Consider the following 26,172-nt stretch of genomic DNA (forward strand, 5'->3'; position numbering starts at 1 on the left):
TTTTATAGTTCATGTGTATTAACGATTTTGATGATGGCACTCATCAAAATGTAATGTTTGTTACCGGTTTTCTCAACTGTTGATATGGTATATTTTGTAACTTTATATTTGTGCGTTTTTTTTATTATGTAAACCACTTTGAAACTGCATTGTTGCTGAAATGTGTTACACAAATAAACTTGATTGACATGGAGCCAGCAAGAAGAAAATATCTGATATCTGAGAAGACATTGAGATGATCTCTCACAAGATTCTTAAATAAAAAGAATTAACCCCTTCACCTCCAAAATTCACACCTTCTGGAAATTTCCATTATTTCTTTGTTCTGCAAAGATATATCAGTCTTGAACAGCAGAAACAGTCTTAAAGTTGTTGGAAGAGTAAAATTCTGGCCTGACAAGTCAAAATACAGGGGATCGGAGACTCAAAAGAGACTTTTTGAAGAATTTTAGTTTTTCAGGAGACAAATCAAAACTCAGAATAATGTCTGCCCCAACGAGCACTGCACTCCGAATACACTAAAACAAATGTCTATTGTCAAGTCAGTCAATGACAAAACATCTACTGACAGTCAACATACACCAGGATTGGCTACAAATAATTTTAATGACTAAAAAAGATTAGTTAAGTAGGATTTTATTGACTCTCGTTACTAAACATGAGTTTGATATAAACTTTGACAATATTGCATTTAGTAATTTTTGGAAGTATGATCCAACTGAGTGACAAGACTGTTACAGTTTCACCAGCAGATGTCACTATAGAGCAATAAATGAAGCATAGAGTAACGAACCTTTTTGCAAAGCAAAGGGCTGGAAAGGTTCATTGCTTCATGAGGCTTCATTTGCCCATCACTACGGCACAGCAAATAGTTAGCACAGCTAATTACCAGTAGTAACTGAAAGAACGGACTGAAAACGAGAGCGGAACCAACACAGGACTTAACCGTACGACTGTTGTGGCAAGCAGACAAAAGACATACGACGTACGTTTGACGAGGACCCGACCAGAGACAGAGACAACAGGTGGACTTGTATACACAATACACACGGGGTAATCAATGGAACGAGACACACCTGGGAACAATCAAGGGCTGAGAGGACAACAGGGAAACAGGACTAAACACAGAAAATCTCAAAATAACTATACAGAAAAACACGGATCATGACATATTGTTAGTTTTTAGTTCAAATATCTTAGTGCACTTGAAATAAAAACTACCATAAAATACATTTTCAGCAAGATGTAGGAGCTTATTTTAAGTCAATAACTTCTTATATATTTTCTTACATAATTTTTATTATTATTTCAAGTCTACTAAGATATTTAGACTAAAAAACAAAAATACTTTGTACAATCCTGTGTTTTTGCAGCGTATTCAAGTTGATTTGCAACATCAAATCCTTTTTATATTCTGGATATCTTTTATTTTAGGTTTGAAATCCTTATCAAAGCACTAAAATTTTGTTGAATTTTTGCAAACAGACTAAAGGTACCAATGTTCACAAACTGCTGTAAAGAAATGTTCATTTCTGATACTCCTGTCCTTATCTTTTAAGTGCTAGAAGCCAACATTGTGATGTTTTCTAATCATGCTCTTGTTTTGAAGTGAGTGAAGACTGTTCACGCTGAGTTTGTTTTATCTAACTAATCTTAGAACAATTAAACTGAAGATATTTACCTCTCTACTATAGGCACTCAGGTGAGGATCACCGAGGTGAAAGACTAAAACCCTGAACCAAACTAAGTTGATGTCAGGATGTAGAAATCTTTCTTTTTCAGTTCCCAGTCAGAATTCAGCCTCAGTCCTCTTCGTTTCTCCCGTCTGTATCAGCCTGAGTTGTGACAAGTCAATCTGTTCAGCGTCTTTCAACATGAATTATGGATGAACCCTAAACTTCAGAGCATGCAGGGGATTTATGTTGATTGAGCATCATTCCGCTTTAAAACTTCTCCTCTTCGTATCACAGGTTTAGTGTGGATTTGAAAGAGGTTGCACAAAAAAGGAGTAAAATATCCGTATAATTTGCAGGGCATCCAAATGGAGCATCCTGTTAGCATGCTGGTATTCCCTCAGTGGCAGACCGATGATTATCTGTCGAGCTGAAACCTATTACCGGCATTCACTGTGGCATTGAGCTCCCTCTGATGACCAATTAGTTAGCATCAGTCCATTCTGGCAGACAATGTCTTGATGGTCCCACACAAACCAGATAAACAAAAGCCACTGATTTGTGAAAACCAGGCTCATGTGCTAGCTGTGCTAATACATTTCTAAAGACTGTGAGTCTGCATTATGTTGTTTATAAAGCCACAAATGGCATAAAAAGCAAGTTCATCTTCTATTTTTACAAACAGCTGTGCTACTCTATAACAGAAAATATTTGTACAGAAAAATCGTGTAACCACTTAATTTGGTGGTCCTTATATTTCTGGCAAGAACAGCATGTGATTTTAACAGTTAGGGAGAATTGTTATAAAGAACAAGGTCGACTCCCATCAGTTGTAAAATTGTTAGCTGTGTTTCCAATTGTTGCCGATATACTACTGATGTTGAAAAAACACAATTTTGGAATTATGGTGTTTCCATTAAATAAGAAATTAAATTAAATTACACCAGAATAAGGCTGTTCACAGATAAGTCATTAAAAATTATGGCAGCTATGGATGTAAACAGTTACATCAGATATATTCATATTTCAGCCATGGTAGAGCTCAGCATCAGTCACCGGTGGAGATCCTGGCATTGGCGCGACAAGCCCCTTGTAATTGGGAGCAGTTAGGTGTGTGTATCATTTTGGGGAAATAGTAGTTGGTGATGTTGTGAGAGCTGTGCTGGAATCAGCTGCACATTGTCACAAAATAAAGTCATCCTCCTACTACTTGCTGTTGTCAGCTTCTTCATTTTTGCCAGTAGTAACATCCGGTTGCAGCTCATGTGACTCGTTTAATGCAAAATAGATGTATTTTGAGAAATACATCTATTTCGATACTGCTGGAAAAACCGCCTCATCCCAGCACATACATTTTTAATAAAAAAAACATGAGTTTTTTTTTTCAAAATTGCTGTCTTTCCATTAAGCAATTTGATTTTTGTCATTTCTAATTTGTGCAATTTTATAGTGGATGGAAATGCAGCTTCTATTGGTTTCTGACAGAGCAAAGTAGAGCTCACTGCAGTAATGAGTGTAAGAATGAACCTTTTCTCTTCCAACATTTATAAAATTGTAGGAAGTGAGGTTAAAATGATTCAAGCTGTGATTGTATCTTGGTTACAAAATGAGCCTTTTGTTTATTACCTGCAGTGGCTTTGTTTCAGTTCAGCATGTATGGATTATTCTATGGAACATAAATCCAAATTATTCCTGGAAAGTTTGCCTATTGGTAGATTTTTTTTTGTTGCGCAATTATAGAAAGATGACCTTACACCCCGTCATTGTCCCAACAACCTTGTGTTCTCCAGTGTTCAAAGAGATGCTCACTCTCTAATTTATTTTTTACTCTAGTTGTGACCTTTATTTAACGCGACCACAAACACTAAAAGAAAACTAAACGGGGAAAAAAATCTAAATCTTGGACTCCAGGATGGATGGACGGCCTCACAGTCTAGCACACACCAACACAGGCTGACGCAACCACGATTCTCAGAAGACAGACAAAGGCAGTAAAATGAATCAATAGCTCTGCTAACAACAGCAGCCGCAACTAAAAGATTGAACGTTTAAACGCCTGCAGAAGCAGCAACATTTAGTCTTTTTTATGTCCACTGAAACAGCAGCTGTGTGCGTAATAGACAGTTATTTAAATCACCATTAGGAAAGAGATGTAGTAAACACACCTATGATGGCGGCACATCATTTGTTTCATTGAATATGTCAGATGAAGCCCAAGAGCTCTCACTGATGAGAAGATGGTGGATTTGATTTGATTTTCATCCTTCACTCACGTAAAAGACTTTCAAGACATTTTTCAGATAAAAATGCCATTATTTTCCAGACTTAGTTTTCCAGAGTCCACAGTCTTAAATTTAAATTTTACATTAAAAAAACGATGCAGATTTTCTGAATTTAGGGTGTTAGGAAGGACTGGACAACTGGAAAGAAAGACAGTAAGAAATGCAGGAAAGAGAGGAGGGATGATGGAAATACTGAAAGTTTATAACAAAGAATGAAAACCAAACTAACGAGAATGTTTCGATAGTTGTGCAGGACTGACGTCTCCCTTATTCATCTTCTTTTTTCATACCAATCCTGATTCATAAAATATGGAAATAAAATTCCACATTTCTCCAGACTTTTCCAAACTGTATAGGGACACTGATACAAGCTCAAGGTAACGATGTTTGTTGTGTCTTCAGAAAGTTTTGGTGACGGGTTCTGGGATTTCTCTCTCTCACACAATTGTCTTCGCTCCTTCTTCTACAGTCTCAGCTGTCCGAGTATATGAAGCTGCAGGGTCTTGATGAACAGATGGTGATGTTTTAAACAACGCCGCTTCAGTAAATTATCTTTCCGTTTTGGTGTCCAATGGCTTTCTTTTGATGTGAGATTTTAATTTAAGCAGCTGAAACATTCTAGGGATAGTCATTGTGGATTTTGATGTGTGTCATCAGAATTTCATGCTTTTTCAAAGGGATTACACAAGTCATGCTTCACTTAAGTTGCATTTATTGTGTAGTGTAACAGATGACAAACTAGTTTTGGGTGTTTAAGCTTTCAACTTTAAGCTTTTATTTATTATACATAAATAAAATGTGAGAAAAAAAAAGCAGTAAGTATGTTTTACAGTTGAGGCATGGCTAAAATCAGAATTGATATGCAGCTGAGTACACAAATGATTGAGTAAATGAAGTGAAAACTGAACCTTTGAGATAATGTTCACCTGTAGAAGTGTTTAGTGGTTTTCCAGGCATGAAACTTCTGCAAGAAATGTTAATTTTCCCCATTTATGATTCCCTATATTTATTTGATGGAAGATTGTTCTTTGGATCAACAAGGCTGTCTGGTTACATGATAACTTGTCTCCACATTCTGTTGGTTGACGACTAGCTGTTTTTAACAAAGTCTCTTCTTCAGTTTCTTCAACTCACCTTAGTTTGTTTGCTCATATTTCACAATGTCTCAGTGTTTGAAGTCATTAAAAACTCATCATAATATCTTAGATTACAAGATGGCAATAGCCAGATCATTGTTTGAGTTTGGTTTTTGGTTACCTCAGCTGTACTTTATTTTTGCAATGCAGATTTTGGGGGATTTGTGTGTATGGACATCCAGCCTTGCCTCACCCTTGTCTTTCTTTCAAGGAAAATCTTTTCCTTTAAATAGCCTAAAAGCCTTTGGATACTTTTAGGCTATTTAATAAACACAGATAAAGCCACAATAATAACCTTGTGAATAATACAGGATGCGGCACTCTATTATTCAAGATTTTTCAGAAATAACTCTCAATAGCCATTTAATGTCTGACTTTATGTCTCACAAATCCATGGAAAAATGTTGGCCCACTCTTGTTAAATCATTTTGTGGTGTTTTCCAGAACCGCAAACTGGATTTTAAAGAGTTTAGTACAGGCATCCATGATCTTTTTTTTATTATTATTATTTCCTTTACTTAACCAGGTAAAACCCCATTGAGATCCAGATCTTATTTTCAAGAGGACTCTAGGCAGAGATCTGAAACACACAAAACTAAAATAAATTAAAGCATATGCAAAATTTAATACAAATTACAAAAAAAAAAACTGCTTAATGCATTGATGGATTGAATTGCATTAAGCATGTTTTAAGAACCTCTCGAAAGAAAGTCCAGTGAAATAAGATCCGACATCTTTAGTTCAGACTGGAGCTGATTCCATGCTATAGGAGCATCACACTGCATGCTTGCTTCCCTTTTTCTGTTCGAACACGTGGAACATGCAAGAGAAAAATGTTGCTGGAATGTAAAACCTGTGGCTCTGGAGCTGTGAGTGGCACAAAGTCTTTTAATAACGTTGGCTAAAAATTATAAAGAATCAACAAATGGTTTTAAATGTAGATGTAATAAATGCATGAGTTATCATTTTGTTTTTTTGTTTTTTTCATTGAATAATTGCTTTGAGCTAAACACCAAAACTGAAATTAAACACTAACATTTCTGTCGAGCTTTTTCCTTGCCATGAGATTAGAAACAATTGACTTTTTTAACACACTAACATGCAAAGGAAGGGGAAAAACTGAAAATAGAAATGGTCAGCAATTTTGTACAGAGGTACTCTAGAGTTCTAATTAGGCAGATTGAGGGGAACAGGACTCTGAATTGTAAATGTTGCAGATCTACTTCAAAACCTTAATTCTTTTTGTTTGTTTTTCACCCCTTGTGTGGTAGTTTTGCTGTTGTTTATGGGATCATTATTCGTGTTGATGACCAGTGTTTGGCAACGGTTCAGCTGTTATATGATGACCTCATGTTTTTTTCTAAAATATTTTAATTAATATACAGAGGTTGCTGAGTGGCTGCAGTTTTTCTAAACAAGCTAAAGTCACCAACACTCCTCCTCCATGTTGAAGGTTTCTTTGAAAGGTCTGGGTTGATATGTCATATTTGGGAAGATTGGCAACTACCTTAAATGTTTCCCACTTGGAAATAATCATGCTCTTAGAAAAATGATGGACTTCACATAGTTTGGAAATGGCCTTTCTGTCTTTTTCTGATTGAATGGTAAAAATTGCTACCCTTCAAAGGTCCTTGGCTATTTCTTTAGACTCTGGCATTGTGTTAACACACATCAATAGTCATATTCAATAAATTAAAATGTATGTTCCAATTAGGCACATTTGTCAGCTTAAAAGTATCCTTGGAAAACTAGAAACCTTTAAGCAGGTATTAAAGACACTTTGGTAACACTTTATTGAAGGGGGGTGAATAAGACTGTCATGACACTGTCATAAACATGACATAACACCTGTCATGAACATGAATACGCCTTCATGAATATTTATGACTGTTGTCATAAAGCGTCATTCGGTAAATTATGACACTTTTAATACAAAGTTGACATTATTCAAAATGTCTTTATGACAACTTGACATTAACCAAGAAATCATTACTGATATAAATTTGTTATAAAAGTATTACTGATTGCACTTTAAAAATGAGGTAACTTTATGTTATTAAAGGTAAAGTTTAAACAGTAATGATTTCTTGGTTAATGTCAAGTTGTCATAACAAAGACATTTTGAATAATGTCAACTTTGTATTAAAAGTGTCATAATTTACCGAATGACACTTTATGACAACAGTCATAAATATTCATGAAGGCTTATTCATGTTCATGACAGGTGTTATGTCATGTTTATGACAGTGTCATGTCAGTCTTATTCAACCCCCTTCAAATAAAGTGTTACCGACACTTTTCATTGAGGTCACATTTCTGTATTTAAAATGTTTGTTTTATTAATTATGTTTGTAATCTTAAATGTTTTACCCTCATTAGCAGTAAGGTGAAAATCATCATAGCTAACAGAAATAAATACTTTCAAACATCCACTTGTGTATAATGTGTTTCACTCAAAGTTCACAAAATATAGGATTGTTCAAGAATATTCTGCCTTATTGAATGGGTCTGTAGATAACAAAATCCTCAGAAATACAAATTTTAATAAGTCTTAAACAAATTTACAAATTAAAAAAAAATGGAATCAAATAACTGTATGGTAAAATCCAGATGTAATTCAAACAGGATAATTAATTGTGACTATAAAACTGGATGGAGGTGACTGCTGCTGTATTTCCATCTTGGCACTGGGCTAACACAATACTCCAGAGCAGTAAACGACAATCTCTTGATTTTATAGTGGTGGTCACTTGCTGGTGATCAGTTAATCCAAACCATTGGACTTATTAGCATCACACTGGCTTCATTTTAGTTTAATAGACAATGGCTTCTTGTACTAAAAAAAGTTGGATTTGAAATAATTAAACCTGGTAAATGATACATTTTATTACGGTCATGTTTGCAGTTGCTGTGAAGATAGATATAGAAATTAAAAATTCTTGATGTAAATTGGTTTGATGTTGTGATTATAATTGCATAACATAAAGTTTTCCCAACCAAGTTCAAAACAGCCTTAAGTAAACATTAGTCGTGTCCGGTTTTGCTTCCTCCTCCCAGTTTAGCTTCAAAAAGCTGAGCGCCCCCTGGCGGCGGAGCTCTGAGATTCAACAGCGTCACACAAGCCGGTGTCCGTTCCAACACTCGGAGTGAAACTTGTCTGCGCTTCGGGAAAAGAAGCGAGGTTTGGGGGCTCGTCGCTCCAGACGCTTGTTGTTTTTTCCTTCTCCCAGAAGAGAGATGAGGCGAAAGGAAAAGAGACTGCTGCAGTTCGCCGGGCTGCTCATAGCGGCTCTCTTATTCCTCCCTAACGTCGGTCTATGGTCGCTGTACAGGGACCGAGTGTTCGACAACTCGCCCGACACGGTGGACGGTCCGGGCGGCATCCCTGCGATTCAGGTACGGCACCGCTCGGCTTCGGCTGCCTACTCTTCTCTCGCCCGTTTGTGTAATGGCGTGAACGGTTGACCATTATAAACACTTCAAATGTGCGAGTTTTGCTGCACTCCTTCAGTGTGGAGGCAGAGATTCAGCGCAACACAATCCTCCCCCCCACCTCCCCAGTACTCTTTTCCCTGCTGCTCTGAGCGGTCTGAACTGCTGGAACTTTTGCTTCATTCCTCCATTGTGACTATTGTTTTGTTAAACAAAAAAACACGAAGCATGTTTTTATCCGTGTTTAAACGTCAGTTGTACATCCAGGTTAAGCAGCGGAGCCACGTAGTTCACCCGGAGCTAGACGTCAGAGAAGTTACAATAACAGTGACTTCAGGAAGTTGTCAAAAACGTAAAACAGTATGGTGCGTTTAGAGGTTACAGGAAATGGCAAACTTTCATTCACTGAAGAACTGTAAGAAAGATTTAAAAGCATACTCATTGAATATTAAAATTAAGAAACATGCTTAACGTAGCCACGGGATTAAAAGTATTGCAATAACTCAGGAACTTGTGGCTCATAACGTCCTCATATTTTTCTCCAGTTTTCAAAAACAAGCCATCACTGCATAGCAAAAATAGTTTCTATATAACTCATGTGTTTCCTGACTCTTTGAGCCCTTTGGCATTATCCTCTCTCATGTGCAGTGGGAGTACAGGTCCTTCTCAAAAAATAGCATATTGTGATAAAGTTCATTATTTTCCATGATGTGATAAAAATTAAACTCATATATTTTAGATTCATTGCACACCAACTGAAATATTTCTGGTCTTTTATTGTTTTAATACTGATGATTTTGGCATACAGCTCATGAAAAGCCAAAATTCCTATCTCAAAAAATTAGCATATCATGAAAAGGTTCTCTGAATGAGTAATTAACCTCATCATCTGAATCAACAAAGTAACTCTAAACACCTGCAAAAGATTCCTTTTGCTTTTAAAAACTCCCAGCCTGGTCCATTACTCAAAACCGCAATCATGGGTCAGACTGCTGACCTGACTGCTGTCCAGAAGGCCATCATTGACACCCTCAAGCAAGAGGGTAAGACACAGAAAGAAATTTCTGAGCGAATAGGCTGTTCCCAGAGTGCTGTATCAAGGCGCCTCAGTGGGAAGTCTGTGGGAAGGAAAATGTGTGGCAGAAAACGCTGCACAACGAGAAGAGGTGATCGGACCCTGAGGAAGATTGTGGAGAAGGGCCGATTCCAGACTTTGGGGGAAGCAGTGGACTGAGTCTGGAGTAGAAACATCCAGAGCCACTGTGCACAGGCGTGTGCAGGAAATGGGCTACAGGTGCCACTTTCCCCAGGTCAAGCCACTTTTGAACCAGAAACAGCAGCAGAAGCGCCTGACCTGGGCTACAGAGAAGCAGTACTGGACTGTTGCTCAGTGGTCCAAAGTACTTTTTTCGGATGAAACAAATTTTGCATGTCACTCGGAAATCAAGGTTCCAGACTCTGGAGGAAGACTGGGGAAAAGGAAATGCCAAAATGCCAGAAGTCCAGTGTCAAGTACCCACAGTCAGTGATGGTCTGGGGAGCCATGTCAGCTGCTGGTGTTGGTCCACTGTGTTTTATCAAGGGCAGGGTCAATGCAGCAGCTATCAGGAGATTTTGGAGCACTTCATGGTTCCATCTGCTGAAAAGCTTTATGGAGATGAAGATTTCATTTTTCAGCACAACCTGGCACCTGCTCACAGAGCCAAAACCACTGACCATGGTATTACTGTGCTCAATTGGCCTGCCAACTCTCCTGACCTGAATCCCATAGAATCTGTGGGATATTGTGAAGAGAAAGTTGAGCGACACAAGACCCAACACTCTGGATGAGCTTAAGGTCGCTATCGACGCATCCTGGGCTTCCATAACACCTCAGCAGTGCCACAGGCTGATTGCCTCCATGCCACGCCGCATTGAAGCAGTCATTTCTGCAAAAGGATTCCCGACCAAGTATTGAGTGCATAACTTAAACATAATTATTTGAAAGTTGACTTTTTTGATATTAAAACACTTTTCTTTTATTGGTCGAATTAAATATTCTAACTTCTTGAGATAGGAATTTTGGCTTTTCATGAGCTGGATGCCAAAATCATCAGTATTAAAACAATAAAAGACCTGAAATATTTCAGTTGGTGTGCAATGAATCTAAAATATGACAGTTTAATTTTTATCATTACATTATGGAAAATAATGAACTTTATCACAATATGCTAATTTTTTTGAGAAGGACCTGTAGGCGGAAGGCTTACTGGCCTCCAAGGTGTGAATTCATGGCACTTAGAAAATGATAGCCAATAATTGTTGCATTCTTAGAAGTCCTTTAGGACATTAATATTGCACATAGTGATATTGTAATGAATTTGTCTCTAAATTGCCATTAGGTGTGTGTGTGTTCATGGTTGTCGGTCCTGTGTCTCTCTATTCTGGCCTGTGATGGACACGGAGTACAGAGTCATTGTAAGGTCTGTTCTCCCCCTTCTGCTTTACAAAAGGGGGAGTTGACATTCACATTATTATATCTAGCCACACGCTACTCTGATAGGTCCCTAAGGACACTTGAACATTTGAACTGGAGTACTTCAGAAAGAAATCCTAAATTTCTGCCCTCTACAAGCCTCAACCAAACCTGAATGTTCTGCTTTAGTGTTATGAATGTGACTGAACCGTTGACTGGTTTCTGAAGCTCTTGTTTCCAAATTGTTGTTTGCTGGAATTACACAGAATCAAAATTCTGAGATTTTTTATGTCACTCTATACTGTATGCTTCACATGCAAACACTCACCATAGATTATTACTGTGATATGAAGCTCAGATGTATAAAGCTGCAGGTCATTCATCATGTTATAATGGGCACTGACTGTTTATTGGCTCAGTTTTTTTCATATTTCATACCATAAATGTTATGGTGCATGGTGTGATTGCATTAATGTCCTTCAGGGTGACCGTTGCTGCCCAACAATCCAGTAGTCAGATGTTTATAACCTTATCAGACTTAAGTTAAAATGAAATGTTTCCAAATTCTTCACAAAAACCTGATGTATGGCACTTGTTTGCATTTAGCCCCCCTAAATCAAAACGTTGTAGAATAATCTTTTGCTGCAAGTCTTTTGAAATAAGTCTTTACCAACTTTGAACAGTTGGAAACTATTTTTTTTTGCCATTTATTTTTTGTGAAAATAGTTGAAGCTCAGTTAGACTGGATCGAAAGCATCTGTGAGCATACATTTTCAAGCCTTAGGGCAGATTCTGAATTGGATTCAGGTCTGGACTTTGACTGGGCCAGTTTCACGTGGGCATTTTCTTGTAGCTCTGGCTGCATGGCTGAGCTGTACTCCTTTTCAACAGTTGACCTCTTGCCTTGTCTCAAGTCTTTCATAGTATCTACAATATTTTTTTTCAGAGGCTTTCCCGTTTCTAGGGCTGTACAATGCTGACTGATCATGTAATGCCAATATAATTATTAAATGTATAACATTTTCCTCTCTCTGCTCTCTCAAGTATTTGTACATTTTAGCTATTTGCAGGTAGCCGTGGTCTCTAATTCCTGTGAATACTGTATTATTGGTAACACTTTATTTGAAGGGGGTTGAATAAGACTGACGTGACACTGTCATAAACATGACATAAGACCTGTCATGAACATGAATAAGCCTTCATGAATATTTATGACTGTTGTCATAAAGCGTCATTCGGTAAATTATGACACTTTTAATACAAAGTTGACATTATTCAAAATGTCTTTGTTATGACAACTTGACATTAACCAAGAAATCATTACTGACATAAATTTGTTATAAAAGTATTACTGATTGCACTTTAAAAATTAGGTAACTTTATGTTATTAAAGATAAAGTTTAAACAGTAATGATTTCTTGGTTAATGTCAAGTTGTCATAACAAAGACATTTTGAATAATGTCAACTTTGTATTAAAAAGTGTCATAATTTACCGAATGACGTTTTATGACGTCATTCGGTAAATGACAACAGTCATAAATATTCATGAAGGCTTATTCATGTTCATGACAGGTGTTATGTCATGCTTATGACAGTGTCATAAACAGTGACAGTGACAGTCTTATTCAACCCCCTTCAAATAAAGTGTTACCATATTATTTTCTGGACACCTTTCTTTCTGTGCCATTATTCACTGGCCCCCATGACTCTTCATAAGCTTCAACATCTCTGCTACTGAAGATATTCTTTGTGGGCACTGATCCAAATGGCCAAATATATTATCAATGTGCAGTTTAAATGCCTAGTACTTGAAATATAATACCTACCAAATATTCCATCCAAAACTATCCTTTGCGATTACAATATTGCACTCAATATTGTGAGGAAAATTCCAAATCAATATGTTGAGCAGCTCTACTTGCTATATTATGAGCAACAAACATTGCACTCTAAGCAGTACTTTTGCTTGATTAATATTGATGGTCTGATAATGACGTATGTGATATTGTGCAGCCCTACCTTAGCTCCATCTACTTTCCCTGTCTTTGCAAAGAAAAAAAGTCTCCTCATATTTTCTCTTTTACATTTTTGATCTTGTTTTTTGTTCTTGACTTGAACATAATTTATTAAAAGTTTTCAACAGCGGAAAAAAAATATGAGACAATGTTGGTTGGTTGTTACTCTACACTATAAAAATCTTGTTTTTCCCTTTCCTTTTTTTTGGTGAGGGGGAGGGTTATTTGGGAGTTAGAGCTCCCAAATAAACAGAAGCCCTTTTGGCAGAGAAGAACAGCTTCTCCAATTCAAATGAGGCTAAATGTGCTGAATGGAGGCTTTCATGAATGGTATGTGTGTCTAATTTAGTTCTGCAACAAATTCAACAACTTCAGTGACCTGAGAACTGGAGTACAAATGACCCAATTCAGATTAGAGTTCAGTTTTTGTGTGGAAACCTGTTTAGGTACAGTAACTGTGAAACTGACCTTCTGTAAATATTAACATTCATTATCAGCACATGCGAGACCTGAAAAACATTTTCTACTGAAATTCCAAAATGGTTTCTTTGATGTCTTATCAGCAGATAAAAAGGAATTGTGGGGACAAGAAAGCCAGCTGACCCAGCAAAACTATTCTCCCTGGTTATGTTTTTCTTGCTTCATATTTGACATCTTAAATGACAGCAGGATGTCATAAATGGAGATTAAAAGAATTTTGCTGCAGTAGGAAAAGCCTAGTACATATTAGCAAACGGCGAGATAACTGCTGTCAGCCTCCAGAGCCGTTTGATAAGGGAGCGATGGGCTGATACGTGAAAAATAAAATAGAATGAGGCCAATTGTTGCCAGCAGCGCAGAAGAATTTAAAGATTTAATGAATTCAACAAAGCTTGTTTCACACATCAGAAATGATTGTGCAGCTATTTGGACAAAGTCTCCTGATGCTAAAGCCTAGATGCAGACAATGTGTCACATCAAATCAGCTGTAGAAATAATAATTTATGCATTTCATTTATTGTCAGCTTATAAAACACTGAAGGTCACTGTTTATTAAAGTTATGTCCAAACAGCTGGCAGCGTATTTTAAAAGTGGATATCTTTTATTTTCTCACTATGCATTCCCTTTACTAGTCGAAGCATTTTTTTTTTAATTTAAGCATTTTTGCTATTTATTATTAACAGTGGCACTTTTTAAAGAATCTATTTTTTTTTCTACCAACCCACACAGACACAAAGTTTAAGTTCCCTTTGAGTCAGGTGTTGCTGCTTCTGCATGAAGTTCACTAACTTTTGGCAATACATTTTTTGATGCATTTTGACACAACAATGTTCTTGGAATCACTGGATGTTTCAGATCATCATCATTCTCGTCCAGGTGACGAGGAAAGGGTTAATAAGCAGTGCCCAGATGGCCAGCTTGCTACCATGACTCAACAACTGTCATCTCTTGAGCCACAGCCAAGGGTTGAGGCCCTCTGCTGCTTTTGTGATTCTGTGGGTGATTTAACTCTTATGCCTAAAGTTTTTAAGGCCTTGGTCAAGAAATAGCCTGTGAAATACACAACTGAATTGGTGGTGTTCTCAGAGGGATGGAATTGGTTTCCCCACTAAAGTCCCTTGGTTCAGTGATGGTCTTATGGCGTTGGTCATGCCTCCACTGACATCATCCTTCTCCAAGTGCAGGTAATTCAGTGATTCGCTTTGTGCAAGATATCTGAACTTGGATGCACATCATAATCACCTGGATGAGGAATTTAATGTGGTGTGGCTCGGTTTTCTAAATCCTAGTTTTGGTCTATCAATTCAACCATGTTTTCCCATCTTGTCCTCCTGTTGCCTCATTCCCACTTGCATGATCTCCTCCACAGTTGCTTTCACGTCTGCTTGGACAAGGGATTCAGGTAGTCCAGTCAAGGACGTGACTGGACTACATTTCTCAATTCCCCTTCTTTGTTTTGTTTCAGAAACGACATGCATGGATTCACCCCATAGGTTTTCTATGGCTTTAGCGTCAGAGGACTTGACTGGCAGCAATAATCTTGTTGGTCTGGAACCAAGATGCTGCTCACTTTTTGGTGTGTTTGAGGTCATTGTTTAGACACTCATTTCAACAGCTTTCTCTTCAGCAGCAAGTATTGTGAAATATATATATTTCATTTCATACTCAGAAAGTATGCCTATTGCAGTAATTATTACAATGCTACAGAGACTGTAGACTTTTTTTGACTACCTTGAAGATGGTCATTGGGTGCTTTTTTACTTTAAAAAAAAAATTGATTATTCCTTACGTCCATTCAAAATGGAATATTTATTTTCTTCTGTGTCTGTCTGGTTTTGGTTTTCATTTTAAAGCATTTAAGATAATTTCAGGTGAACAGCCTATCATTTTCTCCACTTTGTACACTTTCCTCTAAACTTTTTAATCAAAGAATGCTGTTCTCCTGAGCAACGTTCGGAACATCTGACTTTATTCAGATTTTTGCAGGAATGCACTATAACAGCATGTGCAATATTTGCTGCCTTCATCCTTAAATAAGGGCCCCTTGCTTGATGCATTTTCACAAAATAAATGGCTTCACTGATTGAACTCCACACAGCTATTATTTTTGAAAAGGCTCTTTTCTATTGATAATTAATTTACTCAGAATCATCAGCCTGGATGTTATGACTGCTGGGGCTGATGGTTTTTTACTACTCTGCTTCATCTATTCGATTATTTGTCATGTAGAAATATTACTTCCATTAAAAATGGTGTTGAAGCGCTATTATTTTGAACACAACTGTATGGTGTGGAATAAAAAAATAGGCACAAACATTTATGGAAGGTTGATGATGGAAGAAGTTAACGAAACACGCAGTGGATGACTAGATGGATTTTTAGATAGGATTTGAAAAGTGATCCAGTGACAAAAGTAGAGTTCCAAAAGTTGGAGACAGAGTAACATATGGCTCTAAACCTCATGGTCTAACACAGCAAGTCAGTGTTAGAGAAAGATATAGCGGTTTGAAAGGACAATAAGAAGAAAAGGAGTTCTTCTAATTGTTGAGATTTTTTGTTTTTTTTGGTCACTGTAAAATTTTAAGAAATTGTCTTCAAAAACATCACTTTACTTGGAATTGCTCCAATCCTTGATTGTTGTGTGCTGTAATTTATGGCTATACCTTCAGTTGTATTATGAGAATGATAATCTAGCTGCACAGTGGAGCTGTTGGTAGCATTGTTACCTGGCAGCAAGAAGATCTTTAATTCCTGGCCTGCAGTCTTTCTGCGTGGTGTTTACATGACCTCTGCTAAACTGTAAATATTCCCACCTTGTGTTAAGGTCTTCTAGTGCTTTTTCATTTCCAAATTCTTTGTGCTACATCAGTATATAGATGCTAAGTGTTTTTTCCTTACTGTAACCACTTCAGGTGAAGTTTCGCTTCTCTAAATGTTTGCGTACTATACCTGTGTTCTCCTTTGCAACACAAAACACGGTTGATGCCAAGGAGCCACATACTCATTCTGCAGACAGGAGACTGTTGATGACGGAAGACTTACTTTAAAAGACCTCACTGTGTTTAACTTGATTTGAACCAGTCAAAATAATGCAATTATACTAACTGACTATTTAAAGTCCAATGTGAAAATTGTCAAGATATGATGCGTCATCTTTATATCATGGAAAACAATTTTGAAGTTATGAAAAATGGCCATGCCTTGTGATGGACTGGCGACCTGTCCAGGCTGTAGTCCGCCTCTCGCCTGTTGACCGCTGGGGATAGGCACCAGCTCCCCTCCTGACCCCACTAGGAATAAGGATCTATGGATAAAAAATGGCAGGAGGTGGATGATAAATACTTCAGAGGCCCCAGGACAGAACCTTCGGGAGCACCTTAAGTAACGAGCATAAACAGGGTTTGATGGATCTCAGTTAAAATGAAGTGAACTGTTGCTAGAGTGCTCAGGAGGATGTTTAGTCATCAACAGCCAGACTCGGATCCATAGGATTGATGATAATTAAACAGTCCAGAATCAGGAATACTGGATGCCAGATTATTAATCAGAGATTGTTTTAAAGATGAACATGGACGATGCATGCAACTATTTTTAAATGGATTTTGGAGTGAAATTAAATGTCCTGTTCTGTAGGATGTAAAAACTTAAATGTTTTATCTCAAACCCAAAGCCAGTGTAAACTGATTGAAATTCTCTCATGCATATGGTTGTTGAGTGAGCGCTCCATGGTGCACTGGGAAACAAGACCTGTCTCAAAGCATCCCCACTGTGACAGTGACGGAAAGGTCATTTGCACATTTCGTCGTCTCCCTCATTATGAGGGAGGCCGTGGAAGCGGAGGTGGTTTGGCTTCAGCCTCGTCCCGCCTGCTCCAGACGCTCAGGTTAAGTGCAGGTTTGAAAAGATGAGAGCAGAGAGTAGAAGTGAAAGGAGGCTGCCTGTTTTGACCTACTACCTGCTGTGCTGCTCAGCTAGCTGCCTGATTGACTCAACAAGCTTTTCCCATCCTACAGGGGGAGAGAGTCTGAAAATTTCAGGTAGTCTAAGTCTTTAGTAAATCCTTCGCTGTATGACTTGCTTAAGAAAAATACCTCAGTACTAAAATACAAATGTCAAATTGTTAAACATTAAACTGCATTTATTTAGAAAAATGAGTGTGTAGTCTCTGCTGCTGTTGAAATATTACTAGAAATCATTTGCATTTATTACAGTAGTCAGTGGTAATTAGTTTTGGGTCATTTGTGCAGGGAGTGAGAGAATAGCGGTGAGTTTGTCGACTCTGACTTTCTTTAAAGTCAGTACCCATTTTTATTGGTTTGAACAGGGTCGTGAAGCACCACAGTGTCTTCTGTGGCAGTGTGAGTTAATCTATATTTACAGTTCTCACAAGAAACACTCAATACAATCGGTTACAAAAGCGGTTTGGAAGAACATTAAACTGGTTTCCAGAGAGGGAGCTCATCCCTGATTCCACCTGGAAAGCTCTGGCTTTGGCCCTTGGCTCTGTCAAGCTGGCAAGACAGAGTCGATCACATCCAATTTGTCCTCATTTCCCATTGGATTGGATCATCTTTTTACATTTGATCCTTATTTCTGTTGATCTCCAGTTTAAGCATTTTGTAGAGATTTTATGTGTCAGATTAGTGTGGAAACATGAAGTTGTACTGGCTAAAGTTTGAATCTACTTGCTAAAATGCTCTGTGTAATGTGTTTTAAGAGTTTGTAAAACATTTCAGTTTTTAGATGTGCAGACATGCCTGAAATGGATAAAACAAATTGACTCGGTGGAGGTGAAAACACACAAAGCAGTTTTCAGATTTGAATTTGTAAAAAATGTAAAGCTTTGTTTTTTTTTTTGTTTGTTTTTTGCTACTTTATGTCACATAAAATTCCAGTAAAATAAACTTCAGATTTTTAGTTGTAATGTAATAAAAAGTGAAAAAGAGATATGAATAATGTGAATCAACCTCTTTCATTTTATCATTATCACACTTTCTATAAAAACACTGGTTGGTTGTAATGACTTTTTTTTCTTGAAGACAGAACAGTTTGTTATGAGTAGGTTTTTGGGGTTTATTATGAAATAACAGATCCCAGAATAAACATCAATGGCGGCCATGTTTAGGACCCTCTTCTTCCATTAAATGAAAGAAAACTGATTCTCTTGGAATGAAGCAGTTGTAGATGAAACTATCTTGAATTATGGAAACCATTAATTAGTTATTGTTTTTGTGCATCTTAGACAGAAGAAGAAATGCTGCTCAGACAGATAAGCTTCAGATGAAGTCCAAAAGTGCAAAATGTTTTCATGTTGTTAGAAAAAAGCTATGCATTGTCTAAAATATTTTTATTGATAAAAATAAAGTCTCATAGCTTGAGTTTTTGAACCAATTTTAGCTGATGCTGTTTAAAGGGAATAAAATTACAGGAAACCAATTAAAAACAACAAAAAACAACAACAACAAAAAAAAATGATTAAATTCAACTGCATGCATTTTCGGAGCTCTTGGGGAGCTCGTAACATGTTGGTCCATTTTGCTGGAGGATTTTCTTCCTGAGTGGATTTGATCAGCCCTGACAAAAGTCCACAAGATAAAGCGTAGTCTTGAGAAACAAATTGGCTGAGATTCAGAGGCCAGTCGTGGAGACGTAGGAATCCTACCAGCTTCTGTTCATGGGAGGCTGCAGTTATGAGCAAGACACAAACACTAAGATTACTGTTCATTTATCACTGCAGGACACACACATTAAAATCCTTGATTCATGCACTGAGATGCATGTCTGCATGTTGTGGAAGGTCAGCCAGTGGCAACTTTGGTCTTATTAATGAGCAGACCCTCGGGAGGTTTATGTGCAGCAAACATTATGAAAGGGGAAACTCCTAATGCAGTGGATTTGTAATACTAACCATAATAGAATCCCGCTGTATAAAATGTAAGATTTTTCAGCCACTTAATTTTATTCAGTATTTTTTTTAGCCTTAGTGGTATCCACCAGCCTTAGTTGGAGATGGCAAATAATGTTTGTTTGCATCAGTTATTTTATTTTATTGAGGAATATTTCTCTGCTTTGATGAAGTGAGCATTTTCATTTGCTAAAGTGGCTGAAGCTTTTTCATGATGACAGTAGGCATGCTGTTGGTACAGGAGTTGAGTCTTGCCTGTCTACTTGCACATGTCCTCCAACTTAGTAGGTAAAGCTTCCAGTGTGTTGAGTTTTAAATATAGCTTTCAGTGAGTCCCAGACTTTGATTTGACAGAATGGTCTTTATGGACTATTGTTGCTGTTATAGCTAAATCTCGCTAACTACAGGACAGTTTGACTGAGGCGACATTATGACTGCACAATAAATCGCAAATCTTCATCAGTGTGTGCAGGACTGTTTGAAGTGCAATAATTGTTGGCTAAAGTATTCCAAGTATTATGAACTTACCTTTTTCATACTAATGTAATATTTAACCAGGTGGACAGAGGCTTGTGGCAGCAGACATTGGACACAGATGATGTCAGATTTGCATGAGGTCAGGTGGCTTGTAGTGCAGGGGCAGCGCAAACAGCATTAGTTCTGGGGTTGGAACTATCAGAAAATGCTACAAAATTTTACTTTTAGAAAGTTGTTTTCTCTATTTTGTCTGCTACTCAATATTCATTTCATTTGTTTGCTGTAAATGATATTCATTACTCTATAGCAAACAAGCAAAGACAACACACCAAGGCAGAGGTTCAGGAGGTCATTGGTAAATGTAGCACTGGAGTTAAATATCTCAGGTGGATTATAAGGACATGAAAAAAAAAATCTTAAAAAAATCTTATCCTATCAGTTCAACTTCAATCTAAAAGTTATAAATGAGAAAGGTACAGTAAGCCGATGAGCTAAAACATCCTCTACTGTCTGTTGTCTTCTGACTAACTTGCTATCTCTGACATTATGATTTACAATTTCAAGGCCTGCTGTGGAATGCCAGCATACTAATCATTGAGCTGATAAAGGCCTCATACAGTTATTTGTCTAACACAGCAGAATGACTTTATAAGCTATAAACCTTTTTTTCACTGAACACTTGAAATTGGTTACTTTACAAACAGGCTATTAGAATGGTTAGGAGAATTTCATATATTACGGAAATCTTTCCTCATGCATCTCTTCATGAAGTTGGTCACCAACATTTCATTAAAACCAAATCAGGATTCTGAGTATTGTGACTTGTGGCTCAGCATTGGGTTGATTTTATGCGTTTTCTCTTGTAATTAATCAACCATCGGGCCAGAACTTGTTGTTTGAGTGAGTGGGTTTGTAGAGTAGAAGTTGAATCAATAAGAAATGTGTGAAACAGGAGGTGATATTTTTCACATCTCTACAGCTAAACTCCAGGAACTGGGCCAACTCAACATAGTCATCTGAATGTCCTAGATTCTGACGACTTGGTACAACTGCCTTAAAAATCGCTCTCTGCTTTTCCTCGGCAGTGTCAGAGCGTTTGACCTGCAGCTAACTGTTTCCTGTCTGTTGCTATTCTGATAAACATTAAAGTTGAATAAGATTTTAGCCTGGAGTCCTCCGAAAAATCTCTCCTTTCTGCTCTATTGACATCATATAGCAGAAAGTGAGTGATATTTCAAGCCAATAGCGAGCAGTGATTTCAGAAAACCGAGGGACCTTGAGGCTGCGCCTACAGGAAATATGAATCCAAATTGAAATTGAATGGATTCAGGCTGCCCTAACAAAATGCTTCTCGCGGATTGCACCACACATATGCTCTGCAAAATTGGTGTCCCTAAGGCACATTGTGGAATTGGTTGCCGTTTCAACCTGCTATGAATTTCTTCATATGGCAGCAAACAAGTGTGGGGAAAGGGAGGATGTCTGCAATTAAGGAAAGCACATCAGCACTTTATATCCTGAGGGTTTAAGAGCAATTAGAGCTGCCGAGACAGGAGGATTAAGACAGTTTAACCGTGGTTTACGAGAACTGTTGCAGGAGTTCATTACACAACACATGACTGCATATGATTTCTTAGTAAAATGATCATTTATTGGTGCTTTAGCAGTGTGCACAAGCCAGTTGTGATCTTGAATGTCACAACAGTCTTTTTTTTTTCTTTAATTCTCATAAGAGAATTAAAGAAAAAAAACAACATCAAAAAGCAAGTATAATTTACATTTTTAAGTAAGGATAATTCCTTCACAAGAAAGTCAATGATTCAATAATTTATTGATTTATGGTATGTATTCCTAATGCTAGCCTGTAGACCTTTTTATTGAGCACATCATGCAGAGTTTCACATTCTGTCCAAATGAGTAAATGTTGGGTATGTGCCATCTTAAAAGCTGAAACTTAACATTTGCTCTTGCCCCAGAATGGGACTATTTACAACAATGGACTATAAAATAGAGCAGACTCAAGAAAATTGTTGTCACATAGACTTTTGTTCAGGCAGTTCCTAGACCATCTGACAGTTTGTCCAAACTGCCAAGGTGATTTATGAACTATAATTTAAGCCAGTAAAGGTCACCCGTTGGGAATATTGCGAAATTTTACGACTTGAGATCTTGCTATCTTAAAATGCCACCATATTTCTCATAAAATTGAAGTTCATCTGGTGATGCTATTATGATAAGCCTGGAATATGAAGGTGAATATTTTACACTTTGAGAAACCTCCAGCACTTTTGAATAATTCATGGGTCATCATTTCAACAGGAAAAGGAAACATTGATGGATCAACAGCAATGATTCTTCAACAATGTGAGGAGACGTCCGCCTGATACAAGCTGGCATCTTTTAGACAGCTTCTGATTGACTATTTAGATGTTGGCAATTTCTACACTGAAAACAGGTTCATCTTTATTTTTATAAAAAACAGAAAACATTTTTTGCAATTAGAACGACCTGGGTCACAACATGAACTGGTCAAACCTTGATTTATTACTCATTAGAGATTCTTTAAAACTAAAAAGTTTAGAATTCCTAAAAACTTTGTTCCATTTGTGAAAACAACAAAAAGAAAAAAATTACTATATTACTTTGTGTCATTCTCTAACACCTAATTATGTGTATTTTCTCATTTTAATGTGCTGGATATTTAGCTACACCAGATCCATCACCAGATAGAGGAAGCCTTGCAGATGATTCAGACATTATTACCAGCACATAATATTACTGTCTGAAGCTGTACATAATACGACATTTACATAAGGTATTGGACTTTTTATAGAAAACAATGTGTACATGAAGGCACCAGTACATACGTTGTATCTAGATCAGTGTTTTTCAACCACTGTTCCGCGGCACACTAGTGTGCCGTGAGTGATCATCAGGTGTGCCGTGGAAATTATTCAATTTCACCGATGGTACCGTATTTTCCGGACTATAAACTGCTACTTTTTTCCTAAACTTTGAACCATGCAGATTGTAGCCCGGTGCGGCTTTTCTGTGTATTTTCCTTCAACCACCAGGGGGCTCTCTAGCAGGAAGTGAATCATTAGAAGTCAAAATTGTAAATCAAAGAAGAACGCGTTAATTTTCAGTTAGAACAACCACATGCTACCAGCAGGCACGACGGAGAAACGTTTTCAAACTCATATGATGCAGCTTTTAAGTTGAGGGCTGTCGATCTGCCACTACAGGAGGGAAATAAAGCCGCTGCACTTAAGCTTGGTGTGAACAAAACCATGGTTAGTAGTGGATAGCGGAGTAATCATGTAATTTTCTTACCACTAGATGGCAGTAGGTACAGAGCATTTTACATTAAAACAAGAGAATTAGTGATGCATGAATGTTTCAGGTAGCGGTGAGAGCAAAGTATCTAGCGAGACTGTGATGACAGTGATGGAAAAGACAGTGAAACTCAGCAGTAGTTGGAAAGAACATGGGTCCATTTCCCACAACATGTCTGTGTGAAGTGAGCTTCTCAAGCCTGGTTACTATAAAAACTAAAACCAGAGAGAGACTGAGAGCTGTTGAGGAAGAGCTTTGTCTTTCTTCAATTTCTGCCAGGAAATCAGCTGTTTTATCCAAATATACACAAGTTTCACACTAGATGGGTAAAATATACAGATATTGACATTTTGTACATGCAAATCTTCATATTGTAACAGTGAAATCTTTCCCAAATATTATTGCTTCTTTCAGAATAAGAATTATTTTCTGTATTCTGGCTATAACAATGCTTGTGGATTAGTTTGTAAAACACTTTGAAATTTTCTACAACTTCTTTAAATTTAAGACCACATTGTCGTGGCCCTGTTCAGGTGTTCAGGTGTATTTTTGACATGTTACGTGTTAAGGTGTATTTTTGACAGGACATGTTACGTGGAATTTGAAATAAGAAATGTAAAATGTGATAAAAATACATTTTTGTGTTTATTTGATTCACATTCAAGACACGTTGATAAGAATGACTATATGTGTAATATAGGTGACTACAGAGTATCTTTGTTTACATTTTTGGTTGGTGGTGTGCCTCGAGATTTTTTCAATTAAAACAGTGAACCTTGACTCAAAAAAGGTTGAAAAACACTGATCTAGATGACCGTTGCAATATGGCATTATGTCATTGTGTTCTGCAAGGTTTTTTGTTTTTTTTTTGGGATCCATCTGTCCATTGCCCCAGTGTGTTTTCAGTTTTGTGTAATCTTCACATCAGCATGTGGGCGTCCTCAGATATCTATTAATTTTTCTTCAATCCGAACATAATTATTTCTTCAGTACACCCTAAGCACGTGCCTTACCTTCATTGTGTTGGCCAGAGATGGTGAAACATGAAAATTTTGAGAGATAGATGCCAAAGACATCAAGTTAACATGCTCCTATATGGTTTTCTTTGAGCACTGAGGCATTTCAGGATGTCTTTTAAGTGTGAAAAAGAATTTCTCAGGCAACAGAACAGCTTACACCTAAACCCTGTAACTCCCAGTCATAGTAGTTTGAGTCATTGCATTATTGTCTGCTTGCTAATAAAGCCTCTGCCTTTCTCAATACTTCTCACAAAGCTTGATTTGCTCTTTCACATACCTGGCCAGAAGCTTCAGAAGCTCAATTCCCTTCCTGTTATCATTGTGAAAAAACTCCCATTCAATTATCTTGCGGCTCTCGCCAAAGGCCTCCTCAGATTGCTGCATAGCCTTGTCTGCCTGTTTTCTTACATCAGGCTCATGTGAATGACGGAATTGTCATTATTAGTTGATGATCCGATGTTTGTGTTCTTGGTTCTTAAATCAGGGCATCAGGTTGTTTTTGAGTTGAGAAACAAGTGATAAGAATATACCTTGCAGTCTGAAATCATAAGTGCATAAAGGAGACATAAATTTACAGAGTTTAGTGTGAGATTTTGTTAGATTTGTCAAAGAGGCAATAATCGGCGTAGCTTCAGGAGTTTGTGAGCAGGAGAAAAGCTGTTAATGTCAGCACCTGATGCAGCCTCACTAAGCGAAGAGCCAGCGATGCTGCTAGACTAGGAAATGAGATTTTATCTTTAATGTGTTAAGCCTCTGGAAACGAGGGAGACTGAGGGGTGAAAGTCATTTGCAAAGACAAGTGGAGTTACTCGCTGCAGACTTGAGTTGTTGAATTTTATCACTCAGAGCGACTGAATAAAAGGAGGAATTTTATCACTCAGAGCGACTGAATAAAAGGAGGAGCTGCCTGCTCCGGAGGAGCAGGCAGCTAGAGAGGGTAAAAGAGGTGTTTGTTCGTGGGTTGACTTTGTTAGAGAGTGTTTCCTCCCCAGGCTCCCCGTACAAGGCGCACGTTGACTCGCTGCTGGCTGCGGCTCAGGCTGAGCGTGTGCAGAAGCTGTTCTGTATGCCTGTCAGGGATCTGCTGCCCCAGATCAGCGCAAGGAGCCAAATGAGGGACAGGTGCAGCAGACAGCCTGAGGATACAATCGAGAAGTCAGGCTTTTAATTACAGCCACATGGGTTATGAGGATCCTTTTTTTTTATTATTTTTTATGATTAAGCTTATCCCAGGATCTTAATTTAAGGCCAACTCTGTTTTTCTCTGTGCTAAGGCTCCCAGAAAAAACAAGGCAGACTTCATCATTTTATTTAAAAAATTGCTTTTCTATTTGAATAAAGTGGTTTGAACACTCTTTTTAAACAGCTCTCCACAATCTTTCAAATCTTCTGTGCTGTGCCGCGTAATACAAATAATCTTTACTAGCTTCTCAAATTCTTCTCATCTAACCTCACCTGTACATTACTCAACAGATTCCACACTGTTGGCGTTTGTTGAACAAAAACACATTTTTTTGGAATGCACTGATCCACTTTTCTCACTTCCAATACCAATATGGATATCTGAGGCTTAGTATTGGTCAGTATGATCTGATGCAGAAAAACAGTGCTGAATTGACTTAAAGTGTTTCTTTTCAGAAACACAGACATAAATATACTGAATTAGAAATTTATGCGATACCAATAGTTTCACAAGCTTGGTCAAACATATTAAAATAACACAGTTTGTTCAGTCAGTTCAATAAGGAGTGTAACGGCCAATGAAAAATAACTACATTGAAACTGACAAAAACAATAGGTTGACTATCTTGGTCAAACATGTAAATATAAACTGCGAATCTTCTTTCAAATGGTTCAGAAAGTAAAATTGGGAATTCCAAATGTAATGTAAAATAAAGTGTGACATCACTCAGAGTACAAAGCATAGAATTGGACTAAATAGATCTACCCTTATGGATCA

General features: G+C 37.5%; 1 protein-coding gene across 1 annotated transcript in view; it reads left to right on the forward strand.

Annotated features, from left to right (window-relative positions):
- The first annotated feature begins 7,984 nt into the window (after positions 1 to 7,984).
- Positions 7,985 to 26,172, forward strand: part of LOC103152882 (polypeptide N-acetylgalactosaminyltransferase 10-like) — a 94,786-nt gene continuing 76,598 nt past the window's right edge. The window contains exon 1 of the mRNA XM_007573537.2: positions 7,985 to 8,487. Coding sequence (XP_007573599.1) covers positions 8,329 to 8,487 — 159 coding nt within the window. The 5' untranslated portion in view covers positions 7,985 to 8,328. The remainder of the gene's footprint in view (positions 8,488 to 26,172) is intronic.

This window comes from Poecilia formosa, unplaced genomic scaffold (assembly GCF_000485575.1).
Source record: "Poecilia formosa unplaced genomic scaffold, Poecilia_formosa-5.1.2 Scaffold332, whole genome shotgun sequence".
Lineage (NCBI taxonomy): Eukaryota > Metazoa > Chordata > Actinopteri > Cyprinodontiformes > Poeciliidae > Poecilia > Poecilia formosa.